This window comes from Pterocles gutturalis, unplaced genomic scaffold (assembly GCF_000699245.1).
Source record: "Pterocles gutturalis isolate BGI_N339 unplaced genomic scaffold, ASM69924v1 scaffold16793, whole genome shotgun sequence".
Lineage (NCBI taxonomy): Eukaryota > Metazoa > Chordata > Aves > Pterocliformes > Pteroclidae > Pterocles > Pterocles gutturalis.
The window spans coordinates 27,217-47,234 of NW_010120796.1; the positions used below are offsets into that span (position 1 = coordinate 27,217).

At 37.6% G+C, this 20,018-nt stretch overlaps 1 protein-coding gene across 1 annotated transcript; it reads right to left on the minus strand.

The window, feature by feature from the left end:
- Positions 1–1,106: 1,106 nt before the first annotated feature.
- Positions 1,107–14,294, minus strand: FBXO33 (F-box protein 33). The gene is made up of 4 exons (XM_010077029.1): positions 14,272–14,294; positions 13,791–13,901; positions 7,434–8,119; positions 1,107–3,265 (listed from the first exon to the last, which is right to left on the minus strand). The coding sequence occupies exons 1-4, from the start codon at positions 14,292–14,294 to the stop codon at positions 2,994–2,996; spliced, it is 1,092 nt and encodes a 363-aa protein (XP_010075331.1). The 3' UTR covers positions 1,107–2,993.
- Positions 14,295–20,018: the final 5,724 nt, after the last annotated feature.

The window sequence follows — 20,018 nt, forward strand, 5'->3', positions numbered from 1 at the left end:
TAAAAATGGACAGCCATTGGTACAGCATATTTAAACACTGTGGCTGTACCTGCAGTAAGTGAAAGGACTGCTCATCTCTCTACCACAGTCCAGTGGCCTTTTTCTCTTGCTCCTTATCTTACCTTTCAAGACTAAGTTAATTTAAAAAAAAAAAAAAAACAGCAGAAAATAGGTTAGACTAAAAAGAGGAACACATTTATATAACAGACAGGTAAACAAGTTACTTCCCAACTGCGTTTACTAAGGCAGTTATTCACAAAAACACAGTAGAGATAAAATTAACCCTGCAACTCTGTTTAGAGGACACAGCATTTTCTTCAGGAAGTTGCAGAGAAAAAGACAGAAATCTTTATCACTTTATGACCAAATTTAAGGTCCAGATAACCTTGAACAATCCTCATCAGATTTAACTGCTACATAAACCTCCCTCCTGAGGCCGAGCCCCACTGAGACCAAGTCCTGCAATCTCACTTTATCAGAATATGAAAAGCTGTAACTGTATTTACCTTATCTTTATTACCCACAGCATCTCTTGTTGGTAAATGTTCTTGCTTACCAAATCTAGATCTAGGAGACTGCTTAAACAACAAGTAGTGCCATTCTCACACCTGGTAGCGGTTTGGACTATCATAAAAAGAAGTTCAGAAGCTCAAATTCAATCCGTGCTTGGCACGCATACACTGAACAGCCACTCTGACAGTTCTCACAGCACAATCAGCTGCATGGCAGCTCTTCGGCAGCTTACCAGACATCTGCAGTTTTCATTCAGAATGCACAGCTATGTACTCTTGAGTACGGATAAAACGTCAAACTGAAGCATTGCAGGTATTCATAATCTATTTAATAGTGGGACACCAAAGAAGTACTACACATTTTTCTTGAGCACATTAGATTTTGATTTAAGCAATTGCAATCGATGCAGGAATTTCTCAAAAATAGTCTTCTATATTCTACAATCCACAGTTTACTGTATCAGTCTAATAAGTCATATCATTATATACTGTTTGTGCTAACTGGTCTGATAGTCTGATTTTTAGCAAAGCATCCTTCCCCTTTGGCCATCACCCCCAAAATGTTGACAAAATTCAGCCAAATCTTTAGCAAAGCATCCTTCCCCTTTGACCATCCACCCCAAAATGTTGACAAAATTCAGCCAAATCCAGAAAAAATTACTGTACGACTTATTTTAGACTCTTTTGTTGACCTAAACACAATGGGAGCCACCAGTTATACACAGCTTATGAATGATGTTGCGTTTTAATTCTAAAAATCTTCATGCTGATACAATAAAATATTTTTAATGCTTTATTCATTGATTAAAAGAATATACATTTAACATAAACCATACAACATCAGTCATCAATTCAAACATTCAGCTGGTTTCCTTACATTTTCTGTCAGGAGTTTTTTTTATCTGATCACATTTATAAGATAAAATCTCACCACATCTGGCATATACACACACTGTGCCAGTGGATTCACTCTACTGATGTACATATAAAATCCGCATGGTATGTGCTCACTGGAGACAAAACAGCGCACACCTGTCAAAAGGTCATTTTAATATAAGATGGTAAAACCATTTGTAAAACACATATAAACTTTTTCCATAAATAGAATCATATCTGGACATCTGTTGCATAAATTGTGTTTTCCAAAGCTTACAATATAGCAGCCAGGTCTCAGCACTGCTGGGCACCCACGTTGGCCACTTACTTTATTATTGCAGACTGTCCTTTAAACATTAAATGCACAACATTCGTACCACTTAAAACTGGGGTCAGGTGGAAGTCTCACAGAGACCACGTCTGTACCGCGGTTGCCCTGAAACAGTTAAATCGGCTTTTAAAGCCTCTCAGATATAACAAGATTTTAAAACATACTTCATGGAATGTTCTTCATGCATCATAGCAGCTCATACCTGTGATAGAACAAGCTTTGTGTTTGTTTCCTTTCCTTCCTTTACATTCACTATTCACAGTGAAACAGGTGCATGTTTGTTAAGAGTTCTGAGGTTGCTGACTGAGCCACAGCACAGCTGTGTACCACAGGTCGAAATTCGACCTTATATATTACAATCTAGCAGTATCTGGCTGGCCAAAAGTTGGCCTGCCCCTGCCAGCATGTGGGCACTTCTTCGTTTTTAATCTATTCTTTGGCAGCTGACACAGGCGCTGACAGAGAAAATCCAGTGACTTGGTTGCTAGGGATTTCACGACTAATGTTTGTTTGCAGGTGTATACCTTTGTAGAAGTCTTCACTGTTATGTTTTTACCTCATCGGAGTGCACATTCTTGTTTTTCTTTTAAACTTTGGCCCAAAGCTAACTTCTAAGGAAAATGACGGAACATGAGAGTAAACGAGGAAGAGCTTGCAAAGAATCCAAAAGACTACAGCTTATGGAGCAAATTAGTAAGTGCAGGTACCTGGAAAGCTAGTGTTTCACACCACTGCTTAACAGCTAAGAAAAGCTGAGAACGGTAGTTAACGTCATGCTTCAGAATCTGCACGTGAAATAAAGCAAGGTGAGAGTCTTACAATGAAGAGCCCTGGACAGACTTGTCTTCCTTTAAGCCTATTAAGTAGCATGCTACCAGATTAAGCACACAATGACAGCACAGAAATCCACTGGGCTATGGATATGGGTATCAAAAAGAGTTGGCTCCTGAGCACAGAACTCCGATATAACAGTAAAATAATTCAAAATGCAGTTACTCAATAAAAGTTAGCCGGCAACCTCAGACAGCCTTTGGCTGTATCTCTGTAAGGTTTGGTAGACAAGTCCATTAACCGTGAAAACCCTAAACACTGCCACTTTCAGCTTCTAAACCAATACCCAACTACGTTCTTTGATCAAGAAGTAGAATACACATATATAATTCTATATAGCTAATACTGATTAAACACAGCACAAAAGGGGTTAATTCACGCTACTGAAAAAACATAATAGGACCCTACTTGCATATGTAACCACAGGAATTGTAATTAAGGAGCTAAATGCCTTCACTGAAGCTTTGCATCTCTCTGTAGAAGTGACGAGTTGGCTCAGTGAAGACACTGAGCAGCTCTATGTCCATCACTGCATGCCAAGGTCGACCCAATCCGAGAGACACTTGCTCAATGAGATTGTGTACTGGATCCACATCCTGATCAGCCAGTTCTCCTTGGTCAAAATCGATGCTTTCTTCTGTGACTTCAAGAACTTTCAGGTCAGAGCCACGAAGACGAGCAATAGCAATAAGATTATGAGCCCAAACTGTGTAACCTAGGGGAAAAACAAGAAAGGTGCTGTCATTTTGCTACAAGACATTTTTTTACTGAAGTACTTAATATCAGAGGATCTCACCCTTCCCAACTATTTTGTTACCTTCCATCTGGCAGAATCCCCCTATAGCTTTTTGGTTTTTTGGCTGTGAGGAGTAAAGCCGTATTTTTATATTTTCAATAAGGAAGTATCAAAACTATTTCAGGTAGTTTGATCAAGGTTTACTAGATCTGATTTTTTCATGATTTATAGAAAAGTGGACTTTTTTACTCCAAGTTAAGTTATAACTACAATGTCAAACCTCTTGTGATCTACTTCATAGCATAAATAAATAGAATGAAAAAAGTGAGTAATCAATTATTTTAAGCTAATGTATAGAAGTACTGTTTCAAAACTGCTTGTGCTAGAAAAAAAAAGTCTGAAGTTTGCTTTTGTTGCATTAGAGGTAGACTTAAAACAAAAAAAGTAGAAAACATAACGAACCAAGACACAAAACAGAAGCCTCTGCAGAAAATAGGTCACACCAGTGTAAAAAAAAAAACAAACAAAAACAAAACAAAAACCCCCCAAAAAACCCTAAAACCACCTACACGTATCTTGCTATTCTATCTGAGATTAAACATAATTATAAAGCTTCCCTCTCTTCCCATTAGTGTCTACTGGCATCCCTCTTTATAAACACCTACCCCCTTTACCTGTTAGCTTTCTGTACCCTGGCTAAGGCAAATGCTGAGCTCCTTGCTATTCAGATGCAAACCACAGAGCTGGGAACTTCCCATTTTGGGAGCTCTGCCAAGTCAGCCCTTCCATTGCAAAAGGAAAGGCTAATTTCTGCCTTCATCATCATTTTCACAGGTGCTAAGCCTCTTGGTGAGATGCCCACTTAGATTCCAAGTAAAGTTGCAGTCTGCACAGTAGTTGAACTGGGAAAGTTAAGCTGCTGAGAAATAAAAACAAACTGTGGTCTGGTCTTCAACGATGCAGTTAACATGCTCTACATGATAATGTATCAAAATAAGACAGCTAATTAAAGAATGAAGAAAACTGATGTCAAAGTAATTAAGAAAGGAATTTTTAAAAATTCTGTTTTCTTTTACTTTTTCCTACTGTTTGTCCCTAAGGTTTCCTGTAAATATGTTGCTCAAGGTACATTTCCAACAACAAAGCCTGCACACATCTGTATGGCTCATTTCTGGCACATTAACCATTATGAATGCATGAATTCTCAGAATTTTCATCTGCTGATACTTCAACTCTAGCACAACTGTCCACAGAGGATGAAGCTGTCAATAAGGCTGCAGGACACTAAACCCAATGGAAAATTCTACCTGTATGTTAGCACTCCCCTATCAGGATCTGAAGGAGCTCACAACATGTTCCTGTTATCTTGACTGTAAAGAAACTTACTGAAGAAATCCTTGCCAGAAAGTGCAAGAATGAAAGGGAACAATAACTGTGGTTAAGTCCCCTGTACCATTCTTGTGGTTCAGATTTATGGCTTTTGCTATAACTTTTCATGGTCATATCCTTTATGCTCTGGAAGAACCACCTTATTCTCAACTTAATCTGATTTTAAATTAACTCTCCTTTCAAAAGTTTTGCCTGAAGTTTCTCAGTAACTTTCCAGCAGCCAAAAAGCCTCTGTATTCAGAACTATCAGGGAATGATCACTTCACTACAAGTATCACTGAAAAACAAATTGGGTTTTCCTTGCTAGCAAAAATTTCAACTTTAGTTTTGCCCATGGGCAGAATAAAACTGAGAATCTCATAGGTAACACAACACTTTTACAATGTAAAGCCTTGAAAATCCACATGAAGTGTCCTTCTCTTAAGGAGAGAAAGGCTTCAGCCTCCATAGGTGGGCTGTGCTTTTTATTCACTATGCCATATCATACAACTCCGGCTATCCTACTGACCCAATCCCATCCCAAATGACCACACACTCTTCCACCCTTCCTTCATTCTGCAAGAATGTATTAATACCCTTCAATCAGCTTTCCTCTGCTCCTGAAGATGCTACCTTTGTGGAAAGATATGACTTCCCACAGAAGACAGAAGAGAATCTTGAGGCACCCAAGGAAAAGAGTGTCCTTAGGGTATGTTTTTCCCCTTCTCTCTTGGTAGTCTCTTTGGCTGCAAGTGGCACCCAAAACTATATGTAAATCAAAGCCTTTTTCAGAGCAAACTAAAAGCAAAAGAAGGAAAAACAAACAAACAAAAAAAAAGAGAACTAATGGAAAACAAAGAATAACCACTTCAGGAGATAGAAGAAACCTGAGCACTTACATAAAACTAAAAGCAAAAGAAGGAAAAACAAACAAACAAAAAAATGAGAACTAATGGAAAACAAAGAAAAACTACTTCAGGAGATAGAAGAAACCTGAGCACTTACATAAAAAGCAAGTTATGGCACCTTGAACAAACCCACTATTTTTTTCTTGAAGGAAGCTGGATAGTATCATGAAGAATATGATAAATGGAATTAGAAACCATTATCTAGTAAACCTGAGAAAATACAAGCATGCGGCTAAGATGCTGTACCAAAGCATCACAGCATTCTAGATCTTTCTTCCTAGGCATGTTCTTCTCACAGTTGCTACTCTAGAAGAAAGAAGCTTATGCTATAGTACCAGAGAAGTAATATTCACAGCTTAAAGAAAGATCAGGAGGCATTTATAAACAGCTTAGATAGCTTCTGCTGCAAGGAGGGAAGAAAAGGGGAAGGAATCTGAATGCCAACATCAGAGCAAGTGTGATACTTGGCCATTCTCTCCCCCAGGTACAAACTGCATGTCTGCAAAGAAACAAGATGCAGCAGCAAGCATTTGCCAGACAGAACTGTAGAAGGGATTTGCCTTCCCTATGCTCTGCACAGACTAATACCTTCTACTGAATAGACACACGCTGATACTAAAGGCTATTTACGCTAGCTCATGTTCAGACATTTTACCATCTTTTTAAGTTTAGATAAAATATTAAACTACTTCCCTGTAGTAGGACAATAATTTAAGGTAACACAATTTTTTATTTTTTTTTTTTACTTTTAAAAAGAGCTCCTGAAACTTGTATCCAAATGTTAAAAGAAACTGATAAAATCCACGTTCAGAGTGATAAGGTCACCTGCCAGTATCCAAAATCTGTGAGACCTGGAAACTGTAAAGGAGAGACAGCTGGATTGATCATGTTCCCCCTATGATTTTTTTCAGTAGAAGACAGGGGAAAACTTTTTCTAGTAAATACAGCAGGACCTTCTGCCTTCAACCAATGGAAATCTGAATGTACAACCTTCACTGCTGAAGGTCTCTCCTGTTTGTGCTGAATGACTGGAGCTTTCCTCCCCCAAGCAGTCCAGGAAACAGGCATTCCTTCTTATGCAACACAACAAACAGTCATCACTTAACTCCTTCATGCACCGGCAAACTTGGACTTGGTAAGGTAACTCCAGCACAAAAAGAACTATTTTGCATTATTTCAGTTTCAGGTACCTTAAAATTTGCCAAACAACTGTAACTTCTAGCAAGTATTGTACTGATGACAGAGGTGAATACAAATGCACACTCTTTATAAACAGGTGGGTAGGATAAGCCTAGCTCTGGTATTACTGGTGAAACCAATGCACTCAGCAAGGCAACCTCCTCCACATTGTATTTTTCAGCCTTCTATTTGTGACAGAGTCTTACCAAATTGGTAACAGACTTCTCCCCCTCAACCTTGGGGCACTTACCCCATGTTATTTACAAACAGGAAGCACAATCATCTAATCTTACCACAACATATGCGCTCACAGTAAAACAGCAAATGTTTTCATTGTTCATGATCACATAAACATCCACTCCATGGAACCTGTACAGTGCAGGCTGCTTTCAGGATAAGCCTCCTGGAATGCTCAATTCTTAGTTATCTTAATTTCTGTGAACAGTCTAATAAAATCCTATATGACTTCTCAATAGAAGTTAGTAAGCTACAAGTATGTTTAGAACTCATGCACAATGAACACCTTCATATTTTCAAACATGAAAATACCAGCATAAGGTACAACACTGTGTACAGCAACCATGCAGCTGACTTTTGAACACCACTCCACTAAAACACATTATGATTAGAAAAGCTGAAGTGTTTTAAGTATTTCAAAGTCACATACTATCCCCATGCAATGCATTACCTACCATGAACAGCTAGGAGAGACAGTCTGGTGCACCTCCAGGCTAATAAGACAAGTGGATCTTCATTACGGTTGTCACTAAGATCTGGGAAGCCAGACATATCTATCACATCATTCATTAGGATAAAATGAGTGAGGAATTTGTCATACTGCCTGGATATGAGGTCAACAACAGCCCCTGAAACACATGTGATGTAGCTGTCAAAGTGAATCCTCTCTAGTGGGATACTGGGCTTAAGAATCCTTAACATATCATCACTCTTGACATCAAAAGCCATTATATAGACCCGAAGATTAGTGCTGTTGCGAGTCAGAGCCTTCCAATTCTCATCTTCTGGCATACTGTCCAATGACTTGTGCATTATGGAAACACTGTGGACCAGGAGAGACAGTCGATGCAAAGGCACATGGTTGCTGTCAGCCAGGACTCTTGCCATTTCAGCTGTGAAATCACAGAAATCCAAAGCGAGCGAACGCAGATTCACAAAGCGCTCCAATTCAACCGCAGTGATAAGAGTAGTATTACCAGGGATGTGGTTGTCCAGTAAGCTGAGATGTTCCATGGTGTTGGCTATGGGGTTTGATAAGGAGGACAATGACGTGGGAGTTACTATTTGCAGCATAAACCCACAAGACAGCCATTTCAATTGCCTGCTATTGCCTAATATCTCTTCAAACAGCTGTTGGATTCTGCAAGTAAACAAAACAGACAATGATCCTATTAAACATGGTTTAGTCTTACCAATTGCATACCATTCTATTTTTTTATTCAAGAATTATTCTTGTTTCATTTATGGCCTTGTTCTGCAGGATGGTGCTATTATTATGGTTCTTGTGAACTACAAATGCTAGAACCTGACCCTGCAGACCTCCCACAGCAATTTAAACTTCACTGCACTTAAAAGGTTAAAACTGTAAACTACCTTGAGAAAAATTATGTACTTTGTCTTTCAGAAACAGTGGCACACTATGAACCTTCATTTCACGTATTTTCCAGCACGTATTTAACACCCTCCCACATACATTTTAAGGTTATGCAAATTAGAAACCTGTAATGCTTTTAAAACACAGCTCTTGTTTTTAAAAACAGCTTTTCATATTTGCTAACCTCTCCAAAACTGCAAATTCAATACAGGGAAAAAGCATAATTTTCAATGAAAGGTTGCAGAATCTTGGTTTTGAGCATAAGTTAGAATGATCTGAAACCACCTGCTTGACTGTGCTAATTAAAGGGTAAAGAACAAACATATAAGAAGATTCTTTAAATAATTCCAAATGTACAGCTAACTGGATTTTCAAGCATCAACAGGCTCAAGTTTTACCAAAATAACTTGGTCCTGGTAACATTTCAATCTCAGATTATCAGTGCCAGATTATTCTGGCACTGTCAGAGTCCTCACACCACTTACTACACTGTATGATCATTATGCACTTATTCTGATGTACCCTGCCTCTCCTGCCCCTTTACTTTTTTAATGAAGACAAGTTTTTTAAAGTTAGATATTTAATTCAAGAAGGCAACAAAAGTATTTTAAGATTAGATTTTTAATAAATTCAAATAGTACAGTCAAACTGCAAACTTTCTCCAAATAAATATTTTTCCAGTCTTCATCCCACAGCTGCTAAGGCCCAAAAGAGTCATCCTGTCCAAATGACAAGTGTTCTTTGAGCATATACATTTTAGGACACACATGTAGATGAGTGTTTGATCTCAAATCCTGCTCAGGCAGAAGGAAAAACTAGCATTTAAGGAAAGCAGTTGAGCCAGGCTATGACAGCTCCACGAAACATCAAGAAATAAGATGTAAACACCTCCAGTACAAAATTAGCAGAAATCTTTGTGCCTCAAATCAGTTAATATTTTGCACAGAACACTTTTTCCTTTATTGTTATGAGCGTCCAGATACTTCACACATCTAAGCAAAACAGTGCTATGAAGTTGTTATCCATGTATCTTTAATCGAGATAATGTCCAAACAAAACGAAAGGCTTATTTAGCCCAGTATCCTGACTGACAGCAGAGAAACACTAACGCCTTAAGAAGTGCAACAGAAAAAGGAAAGCACACAGAAATATTTCTCACATATCTCCCTAGTTTCCAAAAATTTGTAACTCGGACCTCCTTGGCCAGAAGTGGCTCTCTTGTATTTAGTCACCCTCAGGGACCTCACTTCTACAAATTTATCCAGGTTCCTCTTTGAGCCAAGTAAACTTTTAGCAACTGTAACATCCAATAATAAAGATCTCTGCAGAGCGGTCCCCCCCTCTTCTTGCTTGCTCTGAACCCGTCACCTACTACCTTTGATGCCCCATAATCCTTCTGTTGTAAGAAAGTCAAGAGATCAATCCTCATTCATCCTCTCCCTTTGCAAATCCTTATTCATCCTCTCCCTTGCCTGCATGTGCTTTCTTCCTTCAGCTAAGAATGTACTGCGTTTGGAAGACCTGACTTCTCTTTGTAAGAGGAAAAGTTGTTGTGGTTATAGTATTTATCTATCATACACCTCAGAATAGTTCCCAGGGTTTTGCCTAGTACAGTCATCATGTTTCAGACTCCAGTTCTTCCAGATCTTCTCTGAATATTTTTTTTATAAGTAAGGACTGTCAACTGTGTTTATCTATTATACACCTCAGAATAGTTCCCAGGGTCATCAGGTTTCAGACTCCAGTTCTTCCAGATCTTCTCTGAATATTTTTTTTATAAGTAAGGACTGTCAACTGTGACACAAATCAAACACAGTTTTAAACAACAGGTCAAGAGCCATAGATAATGTAGTTTTGCTGGTTTATTCCTAAATTCTTTTACAGATCAGAGGACTTCTGTTTGATCCTGGTAATGTTTGTTTCACAATTATTCCTGCCAGTGCTTAAATTTGAGACAGATTCTCTGACAATCCCCCAAAGAAAAAGGTTCTATCACAGGAACATTTCTAATTTCTTCCAATGAACAAAGACTCTTCTCTCTCCCCTCTCACCATGCACATATATGAAAGGTGCTGTAATGGTTGCTGCAATGGTAGAATTTATTTTGTAATAGTCCAAGTAGTCAATTGTAATAATGCTTGTAATATTGTACAGAACAACCGAAAAGATGCCAAATCAATTTTGAGATGCTGAGTGGAATACTACCATCTACATACCTCACTGCACTAAAAATCTGCTTAAACTGTGCTTCTGAGACAACTTAAACATCTAAGCTTAAAAGAGGGCTGTTCTAGTACTTTCACAATTTAATTAAAAGAAATATGATATGGAACTCTGCAGCTGTAGGTGGGTTTTCTCCCCTATGGGAATTGCACTAAACAACTTTTAAAAAGAGAGATACTGATTTAATCCTATCTACGCATACACTTTTTAGTGCAAGCACCAAAGTATTTATACAAGTATTTAGATTTGTGCTGATAGTCTACCAACCTGAAGGTCTTAAGAAAACTTTCCCCAATTCTCTGCCAATTTAATAAAAAGAGACCAAACGTGTCAACAGAGAATATTTAACAGTGATCACTTTTGGATTCCTTTTAATACCTGCTTTATATAAGGTCAGACAGGAAGCACAATATAAACCACAGGCCATTAGTTTTAACATATTTCAAATAAATTTTTCCAACAACCTAACAGGGGTTTTCCTCCCCTGCAAAACTCTTATGCACATCCTATTTTTCATAAACAGACTGCATCTAACCGGAGCTTGCAAAAATACTTTGAACTGTGTTCTAGGAATTTAGACACATTAAGTGAATTCTTGGGAATTGACACCTACTTTATTATCATATTAACTTTCACTTCAACTGCCTAGCAAGTAGTACAACATTTATCCTAACTTACACAGGCTTATCTTAAAGCTCATTTATAAAACTGAAGTTTAAGCATTGTTTAGCAAGCATAACAAAATATAAGCAGAGCTCAGCAATGCAAGATAGCAACATAATCTAGTGATGCCTCAACAAGTGTACTTAACCAGTTCCCTTTACTCCTTGTAAGCAGCAGTTATGGGATGTTCACCATCAACCTGAAACCTACAAATGATCATAATGGAACAAACTATTTAAAACCTAAAAAGCTCAACATAAATTACTTTCACAATTAAAGCCCCAAATGGCCTTTACAGCCAGAGGACGGACTAAAGCCTGACTAGACAAGCTGAGTTACTGTTTAAGCCAAAAAAACCCAGTCCTGACCCGTACTGAAACACATCAATGGCCCTGGTCAGGAAGCAAACATATTACTAAGGTCCATATGGAGTCTATTTGTTTAATTAATTAAAGACTATAAATCAAAATGTTTTGTTTAATAATGGAGGCTAAACTGGTTCTTTTGCAAAGCAAGCTGTCTGAACCACATGGATCAATCATGGCAAGCAGATTTCAGAAAGACAAAATTTTAAACAACTACCCTTTGTTCAGATCAAGACCCGTGTATTGTTTATGCCGCGATTCCCAACCCTAAGAAACTGAGTTGTAAAGAGAATTTTAGAAAGTAACCAGGGATACATGCTCTACAGAAAAAGAACAAGCTTTACCAATTCATGTTGAACACTGCAAAAACACATTTTTGAAAACAGAATCCAAGGCCCCCTCTCCCTCACAACAACCCTTAGTCTGAACCTGGGGAGCATCCTAATAGTTCTGTGCTAGCTGAGATTTCACCCATGGTCTGCTACGCCCAGCTCAATGCTACCAACTTAAGCAAGCATCACATTTTCTTCCCTGACTGCTTCAATTGCAGGAAGTTCCTGAAACAGCTAGTACTAAGGTTTATCACCATACAGGTTCCAAAAATCCTCAACTGCCAATAATGCTGTCTCCAAACGTTGCTAAATATCTTCCAGTGTTAGTTATCAGTATGTATGTATTGCAACTTAACTGATGCAAACCCCAACCGCAAAATACGAGACTAAGGAGGCACAAAGATCTACTTCCGGAAGTAAATGTGCTGCTAGTGTTGATGAACTTGAGAACACTGAATAAAATACTGCCAGCTTTCCTTTAATTTAGAAAAAGACTAGCAGGTCCCAAATACATTGTTTTGGTCTAGCAAAAAAACTCCACCAAAACCAACCAAACAAAAAAGAGGTAGCATCTATTTGCTCTTTCCAAAATGTGCAAAGGTCAATATTCGCCTGAAAGACTAAATTCAAATTAGATAATGAGTTTTGAATTGTTTATGGCTCTGAAACATGCATACTTATTTTTGTTATTTGTCTGAAGAAATGTTTAACCATGCACTCAGCTGAGTAAATATCTGCTTAAATGGCTCTTGGCAAAGATTTGATTTTGTATTTATGTTTTCACAACAAACAATATGAAAAAAGGAGCTCTTACTAAATCATCCTTTTACCTGCACATGGCACTACAGGACATATGCTAAGCAGAATCTCACATTGCTCTAAGTTCTGCATTCTAAGCATAATGGATGACAAAGACACAGTATGTAACATGTATTTGTATTTGCACTGCTTTACAAATTTAAGTCAGGACCAAACATTTTGACTGTGTTCATATGAATACAATGATCTGATAATATACCTACACTAGTTCCAAAACCACTTTAAAAAATAATAGCAAAAATCTAGAGTGGCTGTACTTATGCCACTCCCCAGCTACCGAAAGATGTTTAAAGTGACGCAAACTAAAACTATGGTATTCAGATTTTATCTATATAGAAAATTTTACCAGAACTGCTAAAAGAGTTAACTTCAGCATCACTCCCTCTGTGGTAATTTAGTCCAGAAGTCAGTAACTTTTTACATCGTATTTAACCTTTTCCAAAGAAGAACTAGCTATTCTAATTATAAGCATTCAAGGACTGCACTGCAATGTAATTATGGCAAGCTAAAATACACCTCTGAACTACACAAGCACATTGTGAACTATGATCTTCGAGGAATTCTGCAAATACATAACCTAGTTTTGAGACACAACTTGAAATAATTGTTGGTGTTTATGTTCTCTTTCAAGTTTACTTGCTACATGTCCTCAATTCTTCTGAAATACAACAGATCACTTCCTTTTCTAATTTTTTCATGTACACCAATAGTAGAGGTGCTGGTAACAACCCACTATCCCTCCTCCCCTTCTGTGCCATTAACATACTATTGTTAATGTATTGTATTGTTCCTACAATACAATGAAAAGAGGAAAGAAAGGATTCTCACTCTGCTGAGAAGGGGAAAAAAAAGCAACAAAACCAGACTAGTTAATGTAAATAGCAGGAACAAATCAACTAAATTTAAGAATTTAGATTCTCATCCTATTAAAAAAATTAAAGCTTTCTCAATTATCTATTTCAGGCATGAAAATCTGTGTTCTGTTATCTGTTTTTACTATTTTTATGTATTTGATAATTTACAAACATAACTTACTGCTTAATCTTCTTGCCATCAGGGTCAACCTTGCCGAGGTATGTATTTGATATACTTCCATGTTGCTGCAGAATGCTTATATCCCCAAAGAGACTTAACTTCTGGAGGTTCCTATGAAACAACAAAATAAAAAGGAATCTGTACACAAAATTAAAACACTGTAAGGAATCATTCTGGATAAGTCAAACACAGGTAATAAGAACACATTGTTACACGGAACACGTAGCCTGTTTTGGGAAACATCCTACTGTCCTGGAATACAGGCACATATGGAACTACAAAAAATGGGACTGAAATATAAAGGGGAAGAGGACTATACAAACTGCTGAATCCACCTGTAAAAGCAAATGCCAGCTTTCAGTCACCACAGGAGTGTTTTCAGCAGGCCAGCACCATAAAGAAAACTTCTAGCAGTGCTTTCATGCACCTTCTAATCTGTGGAACATGTGTGTTAAGGGTCATAGACAAAAACATCAAATACCTGTTCCTTTTAAGATTTAACATTGCATTTAATGCCCAAGTAGAATGCAACCACAAACAACTCTGTCTGAGAACTTATGTACTGCAGGTGGGTTACAAACGGGAGCGCAAACCTGTCTCAACTGAGGCAACACAAACCTCAGAGAGGAAAAACAAAAGCTTCCCACACCCTGATCAACATCTAATTTCTATTATATCAAAGTAGGTAAAGCTCTTCTAATATTCCCCATCAGTGATGAGAAGAGGATTAGTGGTGCACCATGACATAGAATTTTAATTTTTAGAAGGGGTAACTAAAAAGAAGTGAAAGAACAACCTCTAAGTTTATGCTGGACATGACTTGGTGTGCTAGATAGTCAGTTTTCTTTTCTCTAGTACAGTTTATTTCTGACTTGCATATTTTCTATTCCTCAAAAAGATCATGCAAGAGATATGAAAATTACTGCAGTTTTACTGTAGCTGTGTGGCATTTATTTAAGATTTTTTTTTAACTAAGTTTCAGGTCAACCTTTTTTTTTTTATTTATACATGCTGTAAATTAGATTTGCTCTTAACATGCAAGGACTAGTCTGCACTTGATAATTAACATGGCAGAAACTCCAGTTTCATCACAAATGGATACATGACTTAAATTAATCTTGAACAGTAGATGCCAATTAACCTGTAGCTGACAATTAAGTGAGTTACATAAATCCTTATTTCTGCTGGCTTACAAGTCATATGCTAATGCTTCAGATCAGCTTTGAAGAAAATGCAACATTACAACGCTCGAAGCATAGGGGAGCTCTGGTGCCAGTTCACTGCCTCCACAGTATGAGCTGATATTCTACCAACTGGGCTTGGTGGGAGGAGTATCAAGTAGTCAAGCTTTACATTTTTTAAGGAAGTATGAATTGTAATCTGTAATTAGTATCTACCAAAAATCATAATTTACCTGTTTTGGAGCTCCTGTATTCAATAACCATACACTAGTTTCCCAAAGTGTTTCCCAAACTATTGCACCCCCTACTTTTCCTCTATAGGTGAACAACAACTTAAAAGCAAGATCCATAAGCTTTGCATCAAGTTGGACAAATACTGGAGCAAAATACCTAGGTTTTTAAATGGTTTCAAACATTCTAACAATTTAGTATTTAGCCTTTTAAATACAGAACTATTGTACTGATAATACTTCGATATAAACAGAACCCTGAACACATGTTCAATGTCCTATAAAACTGGGTAAGACAATGCTGATCATACTGAAGAATAAGATTGGCAGGGAGATCTGAAGACACTGGCACCACCACCAAAAGTATTTTGGGCTCTTCTTTCCTCAAAAGCTGTAAGAGAGCGTCTGCTATGACAGGGAAAGCAGCAGAAACCTCCACCTGGTGTGAAAGGCAGTGTTCCCAGCCAATGCTAAAATTAAGCTTTTTATCTTCTGATCTCAGTGACTTAATTCTGAGAGCTAAGAGACAAAACGCAATCTTCAGAACAATTTTTAATCACCTGCATATTCACATCACACAGGTCTTGTTTTGTGCTACTCATACCCCCAGTGAATGGTGCTGTAGGCAGGTATGAATTTCAGAGCCACAGAACTACAGGACACATGAAACACTATTTACTAGTATCTCACATATTTTTACTACATTTATTTAACTGCCATTTCATGTGCTACAGAGACACATGGAAAAGTTCTCCACCTCAAAACTTAAGCAATGAAAACATTCAATTGTTTTTCCATTTACAGCACAGTTACTACCATCAACAAATCTGATCACAGTTCAAAACAATATTAGATTTTTGCTACTATTTGCAGTGTCATATAACCTCTATGGCATTCAGCCCACACCTCATCTTTATTTCTGAGAGTTAGTAAAGCGATTAATATTTAAATGAAATTATTTAGAAGTTAATTGTCATATTTTGCTAAAAGTAATAATGGCAATTTAATCCTATGTACTATGCATACACACAGCTGGGGAAAAAATGTATTTTGAGGGGATTTCTAAACCATTTATTTTCCACTATCTTGAAAAGCATACTAAAAGTAATAAGCTTCTTACTAGGCTCCGTCTTCAATTTTGGTTGGTCTTTTTAAACACCCAATGAAAAAAGAACAAAATGGCATTGCTTACATTCAACATGAACAAAGAGGTAAGGCACACATTATACTAGTTTTTGCCAGTTTCAGCTGCCTGCTTTGACCAACAGAAGAAAATCACTAGAAAATCTCAAATACAGATGCAGTCTACTTTTTTGAGTGATGACACCACACTTCATCAAGATACTGGTTTTACTATCATCTGCATTTTTGTTTCCACTGCAAAGATCAAACAAGTCACACAAATTAATGTACTGCTGAGGGAAGGGGGTGGAGGCACTACCTTCCTATCTTCCTTTGTAAGCAGACAGAGAAGAGATCATACTTTGGGATTTGAGAACAGTTTTCCTACGGAGATCAGCAGTTACTTATTAGCTGCTGAATGCACTGAAATTACTCACAAAGTTTGTCACCCTCCCACCTGCCTCACAAAACTTAGTTTTGAAAGATCAATTTGAGAAGGCCCAGATTATTAGGATCTCTTAAGAGCTACTAAGAAACAACTTGTCCCTCCTGATATTGTTAAAGAACACTATGCCCACCCACCCTGCCTTTTTTTAGGGGAAGCAGAACATCAACAGTTTAAACAATAAAACACTTTGTTATTTTGCTTTATTTGCTGGTATAACAGTTCATGGAAAAGTTACAGATCACTATAAACACTACTTTAGTACCTTTTAATTAAATAAATTATAGATTTTTAGAGCTCATCATGGTCCCAGTGCTATTAAAGCAATATTTTGGGGGTAACATGCTGCCACCCACAAAAATGAAGTTTATGGCAACCTAAGCTCTACCTCAAATGTGAGACAGACCTAGAACAGACCTTTTTGGATTATAACTGTCAGCCACCAGTAATACTTGTCAGAATATTATCAGTTGTTTTGAAACCAAGTTGCAGACAAGTAGTTATTTCCGTAATCCCATCAGAATTAGGAAAGGTTGCTCTGAAATATTTTTCTAGAGCCTTAACATGCAGATTTGCTTAGAAATTGGCAATTTTATGCTGTACGGAAAATGCTTTTGTTAGCAAAAATACACACCATTCTCTTTTACCCAAGAGAGCACCCAGAAATTGCATTACTTCTAGCCATTACTTTTCTTAGGTCCTGCTGTATTGTAAATCCTCAAGGAATTCTAGAGCCATCTAAAGTACATTTTTTTTTTCCTACAAGGAAGGGGGTTGTTACCGTATTGTTTAATACTAGATTTAAAAGCCAACAACAAGATTACACAGTTAAGAAACAGCATACCATTTCACAAAAGTAGATTTCTTCCTCTCCAGTTCTGAAGTATAAGATGGAAGTTCCTTGAACTTCTGTGCCAAAAAGCTATCATTAAGGGCCAACAGGAGTTATGAAAGAATCATCCTGTTTTAAACTTAATTCCAGAAGGAATGTATTTACAGTGATTGAGCCACTAGTGAAGTTAAAAACGCTACTGTTTCTATTATTTTGGAAATTACAATAGCTATTCCATGTACAATGACATACTACAAATACAAGAAGGAATTATTAATTATCCTCAAGTTACAGACGAATAAGCAGAAGCAGAGAAATAAAGTGACTGGACTGCGGTCATTCCTTTAGACAAAACTAAGCATCAAGCAGGTGACAAGGCATATGTTGGTGCTCCTTCCCACCTCGTTTCAATCTCAAAACTCTACTTAAAGAGCTAAAAAATAATGTTCTGCATGTAAACTAATCAATTACCAGTAGTTACCTTGCAAGAAAAAAATACATCAAAAGTAAACGAAAAACCTTGTCTGCTCAAGGGAAAAAATGAGTCTATTTGGAAAGTAAATGTGAATACAAGCTCAAGTATTTAATGTAAATCCTCTCCCTTTCACCTCATTTTTTAAATGCTCATTAAAAGAAAAAGCCTGCTGTAATAACCAGGTACCCTGTGTTCCCCAGTCATACATTCTTCATTTCAAAACAAAAGAGCAGCATCAAAATGATTTGAAGACAGCAAGAAAGTACAGTAAGGCAAAATCCTATCAAAGTTGGTAACTTTTCACCTCTGGCTTGCTAACCTACCAGAGAACAGGTACTGGAGAAACAACTACTTCTACATAGTATTTTATTGCAGTCCTGAGCCACACTGTGCATACAGACTCTGTAAGAAGAGCTTTAGAAAGCAAGTGTCCTTCTACAAGTTTCAGATAAGACCATGGGGAATTAATCTTTTTTCAAAAGAAAAAGTGTACCAAAAGCCTTCTCACAACACATTTGACAGCCTCATATTTCAGTGAGAGAAAAAAAAAAAAAAAAGTATTCTATTTTTTTCAATGAAACCCTCAGGCAACATCTCCTGCAGATACTATTTATTTTAAAAATTCCAAGTCCATGTAGCAGTATTTGTCTCAGATCAGAATCGCTTCAACATTTTTTCCACTATGACATTAACTGGATTTCCCAAAGATTCAGCAGTTAAGTGAAAGCTCCTTAAAGGCAAGAGAAGACCGATCAAGACAGATGATCAGGATTTGCACACCGAGGATTCACAGGGCAAGAAACACATCAAGCTAAAAGTGAGCTGGGACTAACAAGCTGTTTTCAGACGTAAGGTTTGTAACTCTCTGTCATCGCAACTGCACCACAGGAAGTACCTGCTGGGCACAACAGTGCAGAGGAACTGAGACTTTACACAAAACATTTGCATTCATCTCAAACCCACGAGGAATTACATTTAAACTTCTCTTGCTACAATTCAAAGGAGAGAAGAAGCAAGGAAGGCCTCCCAACTACTCTCTAATCCCTCCAGAATCAAAGAGGGGTGGCGAGGAGACCATGAATCAGTTGCAAACAGTTTTTCAAAGGCCACCACCAAAGTTTAATTCATCCTAAGGATACCTTGAAAGACTTGCAGCTTTTTTTTTCTTGCTAGGTGAAGCTATATGCACACAGAAGAGAAAGAATATTAACAATTTCCTATCCTAAAATCTGCATAGTTTTCCAAACACATTATAACCTAACTGTAATATCCTTGCTTTCCTGTCCTAGGTGCTGACTAGAGGCCATATATTAGGATATCTGATTATTATCTTTTTTAAAAGACATTTATCTTCATCACACCCACACACGGGAAAGAGAACGCAAGCACCTTCATTTTAAAGAGCTCCAACCTGAGGAAGCTAAGTATCTAACCTGCCAAAGCAAGTGTGTGAAAAAGCAGGATCTAAACACATCTTAAGTCCAAACCACAGGGAAAAGACTTCTATCATTTAAATTCAACTTGGTCAAGAATGTCCTACATCTGAAGTTTTGGGTTTCTTTGTTTGGTTGGTTTTTCTCAACAAACAAACATGAAAACGTTCTCCTAGTTAAAACTGAGTCAAATCTCAGTTTATGAGGTAACACAAAAGCTCAGCTTTTCAACGGCAAAACCCCTCATAGCTGGAAAGATGAAAGTATTTTATTTGGGCAGTACTCTATCCCTCTCCCTCCAGAAAAAAACCACCAGCGCTGTAATTTTAGCCCCCCTATTAATTTCTCATGACATTAATTGTTTTTCAACCATGCATGAGAGGTCTAAAGCCTATCCGTAGTAAGGTTTATATTTTAAAGTGAGAAAGGTGCCTTCTTAGGCACCAAACTCCCATCCCACACTTGCTCCATCTGAGCTGCAGCCCCCCGTCCCTCGAAAGGCCGCCGAAG

What these genes read in the sequence shown, in the direction of transcription:
- FBXO33 (XM_010077029.1), bottom strand. Translation starts at nt 14,294, where the DNA reads ATGTTAAATCTTAAAAGGAACAG. An exon ending in GATGGCAAGAAGATTAAGCA is followed by an intron (nt 8,120 to 13,790) that starts GTAAGTTATGTT and finishes GTTTACTTGCAG; the next exon opens with AATCCAACAGCTGTTTGAAG. An exon ending in GTCTCTCCTAGCTGTTCATG is followed by an intron (nt 3,266 to 7,433) that starts GTAGGTAATGCA and finishes TTTTTCCCCTAG; the next exon opens with GTTACACAGTTTGGGCTCAT.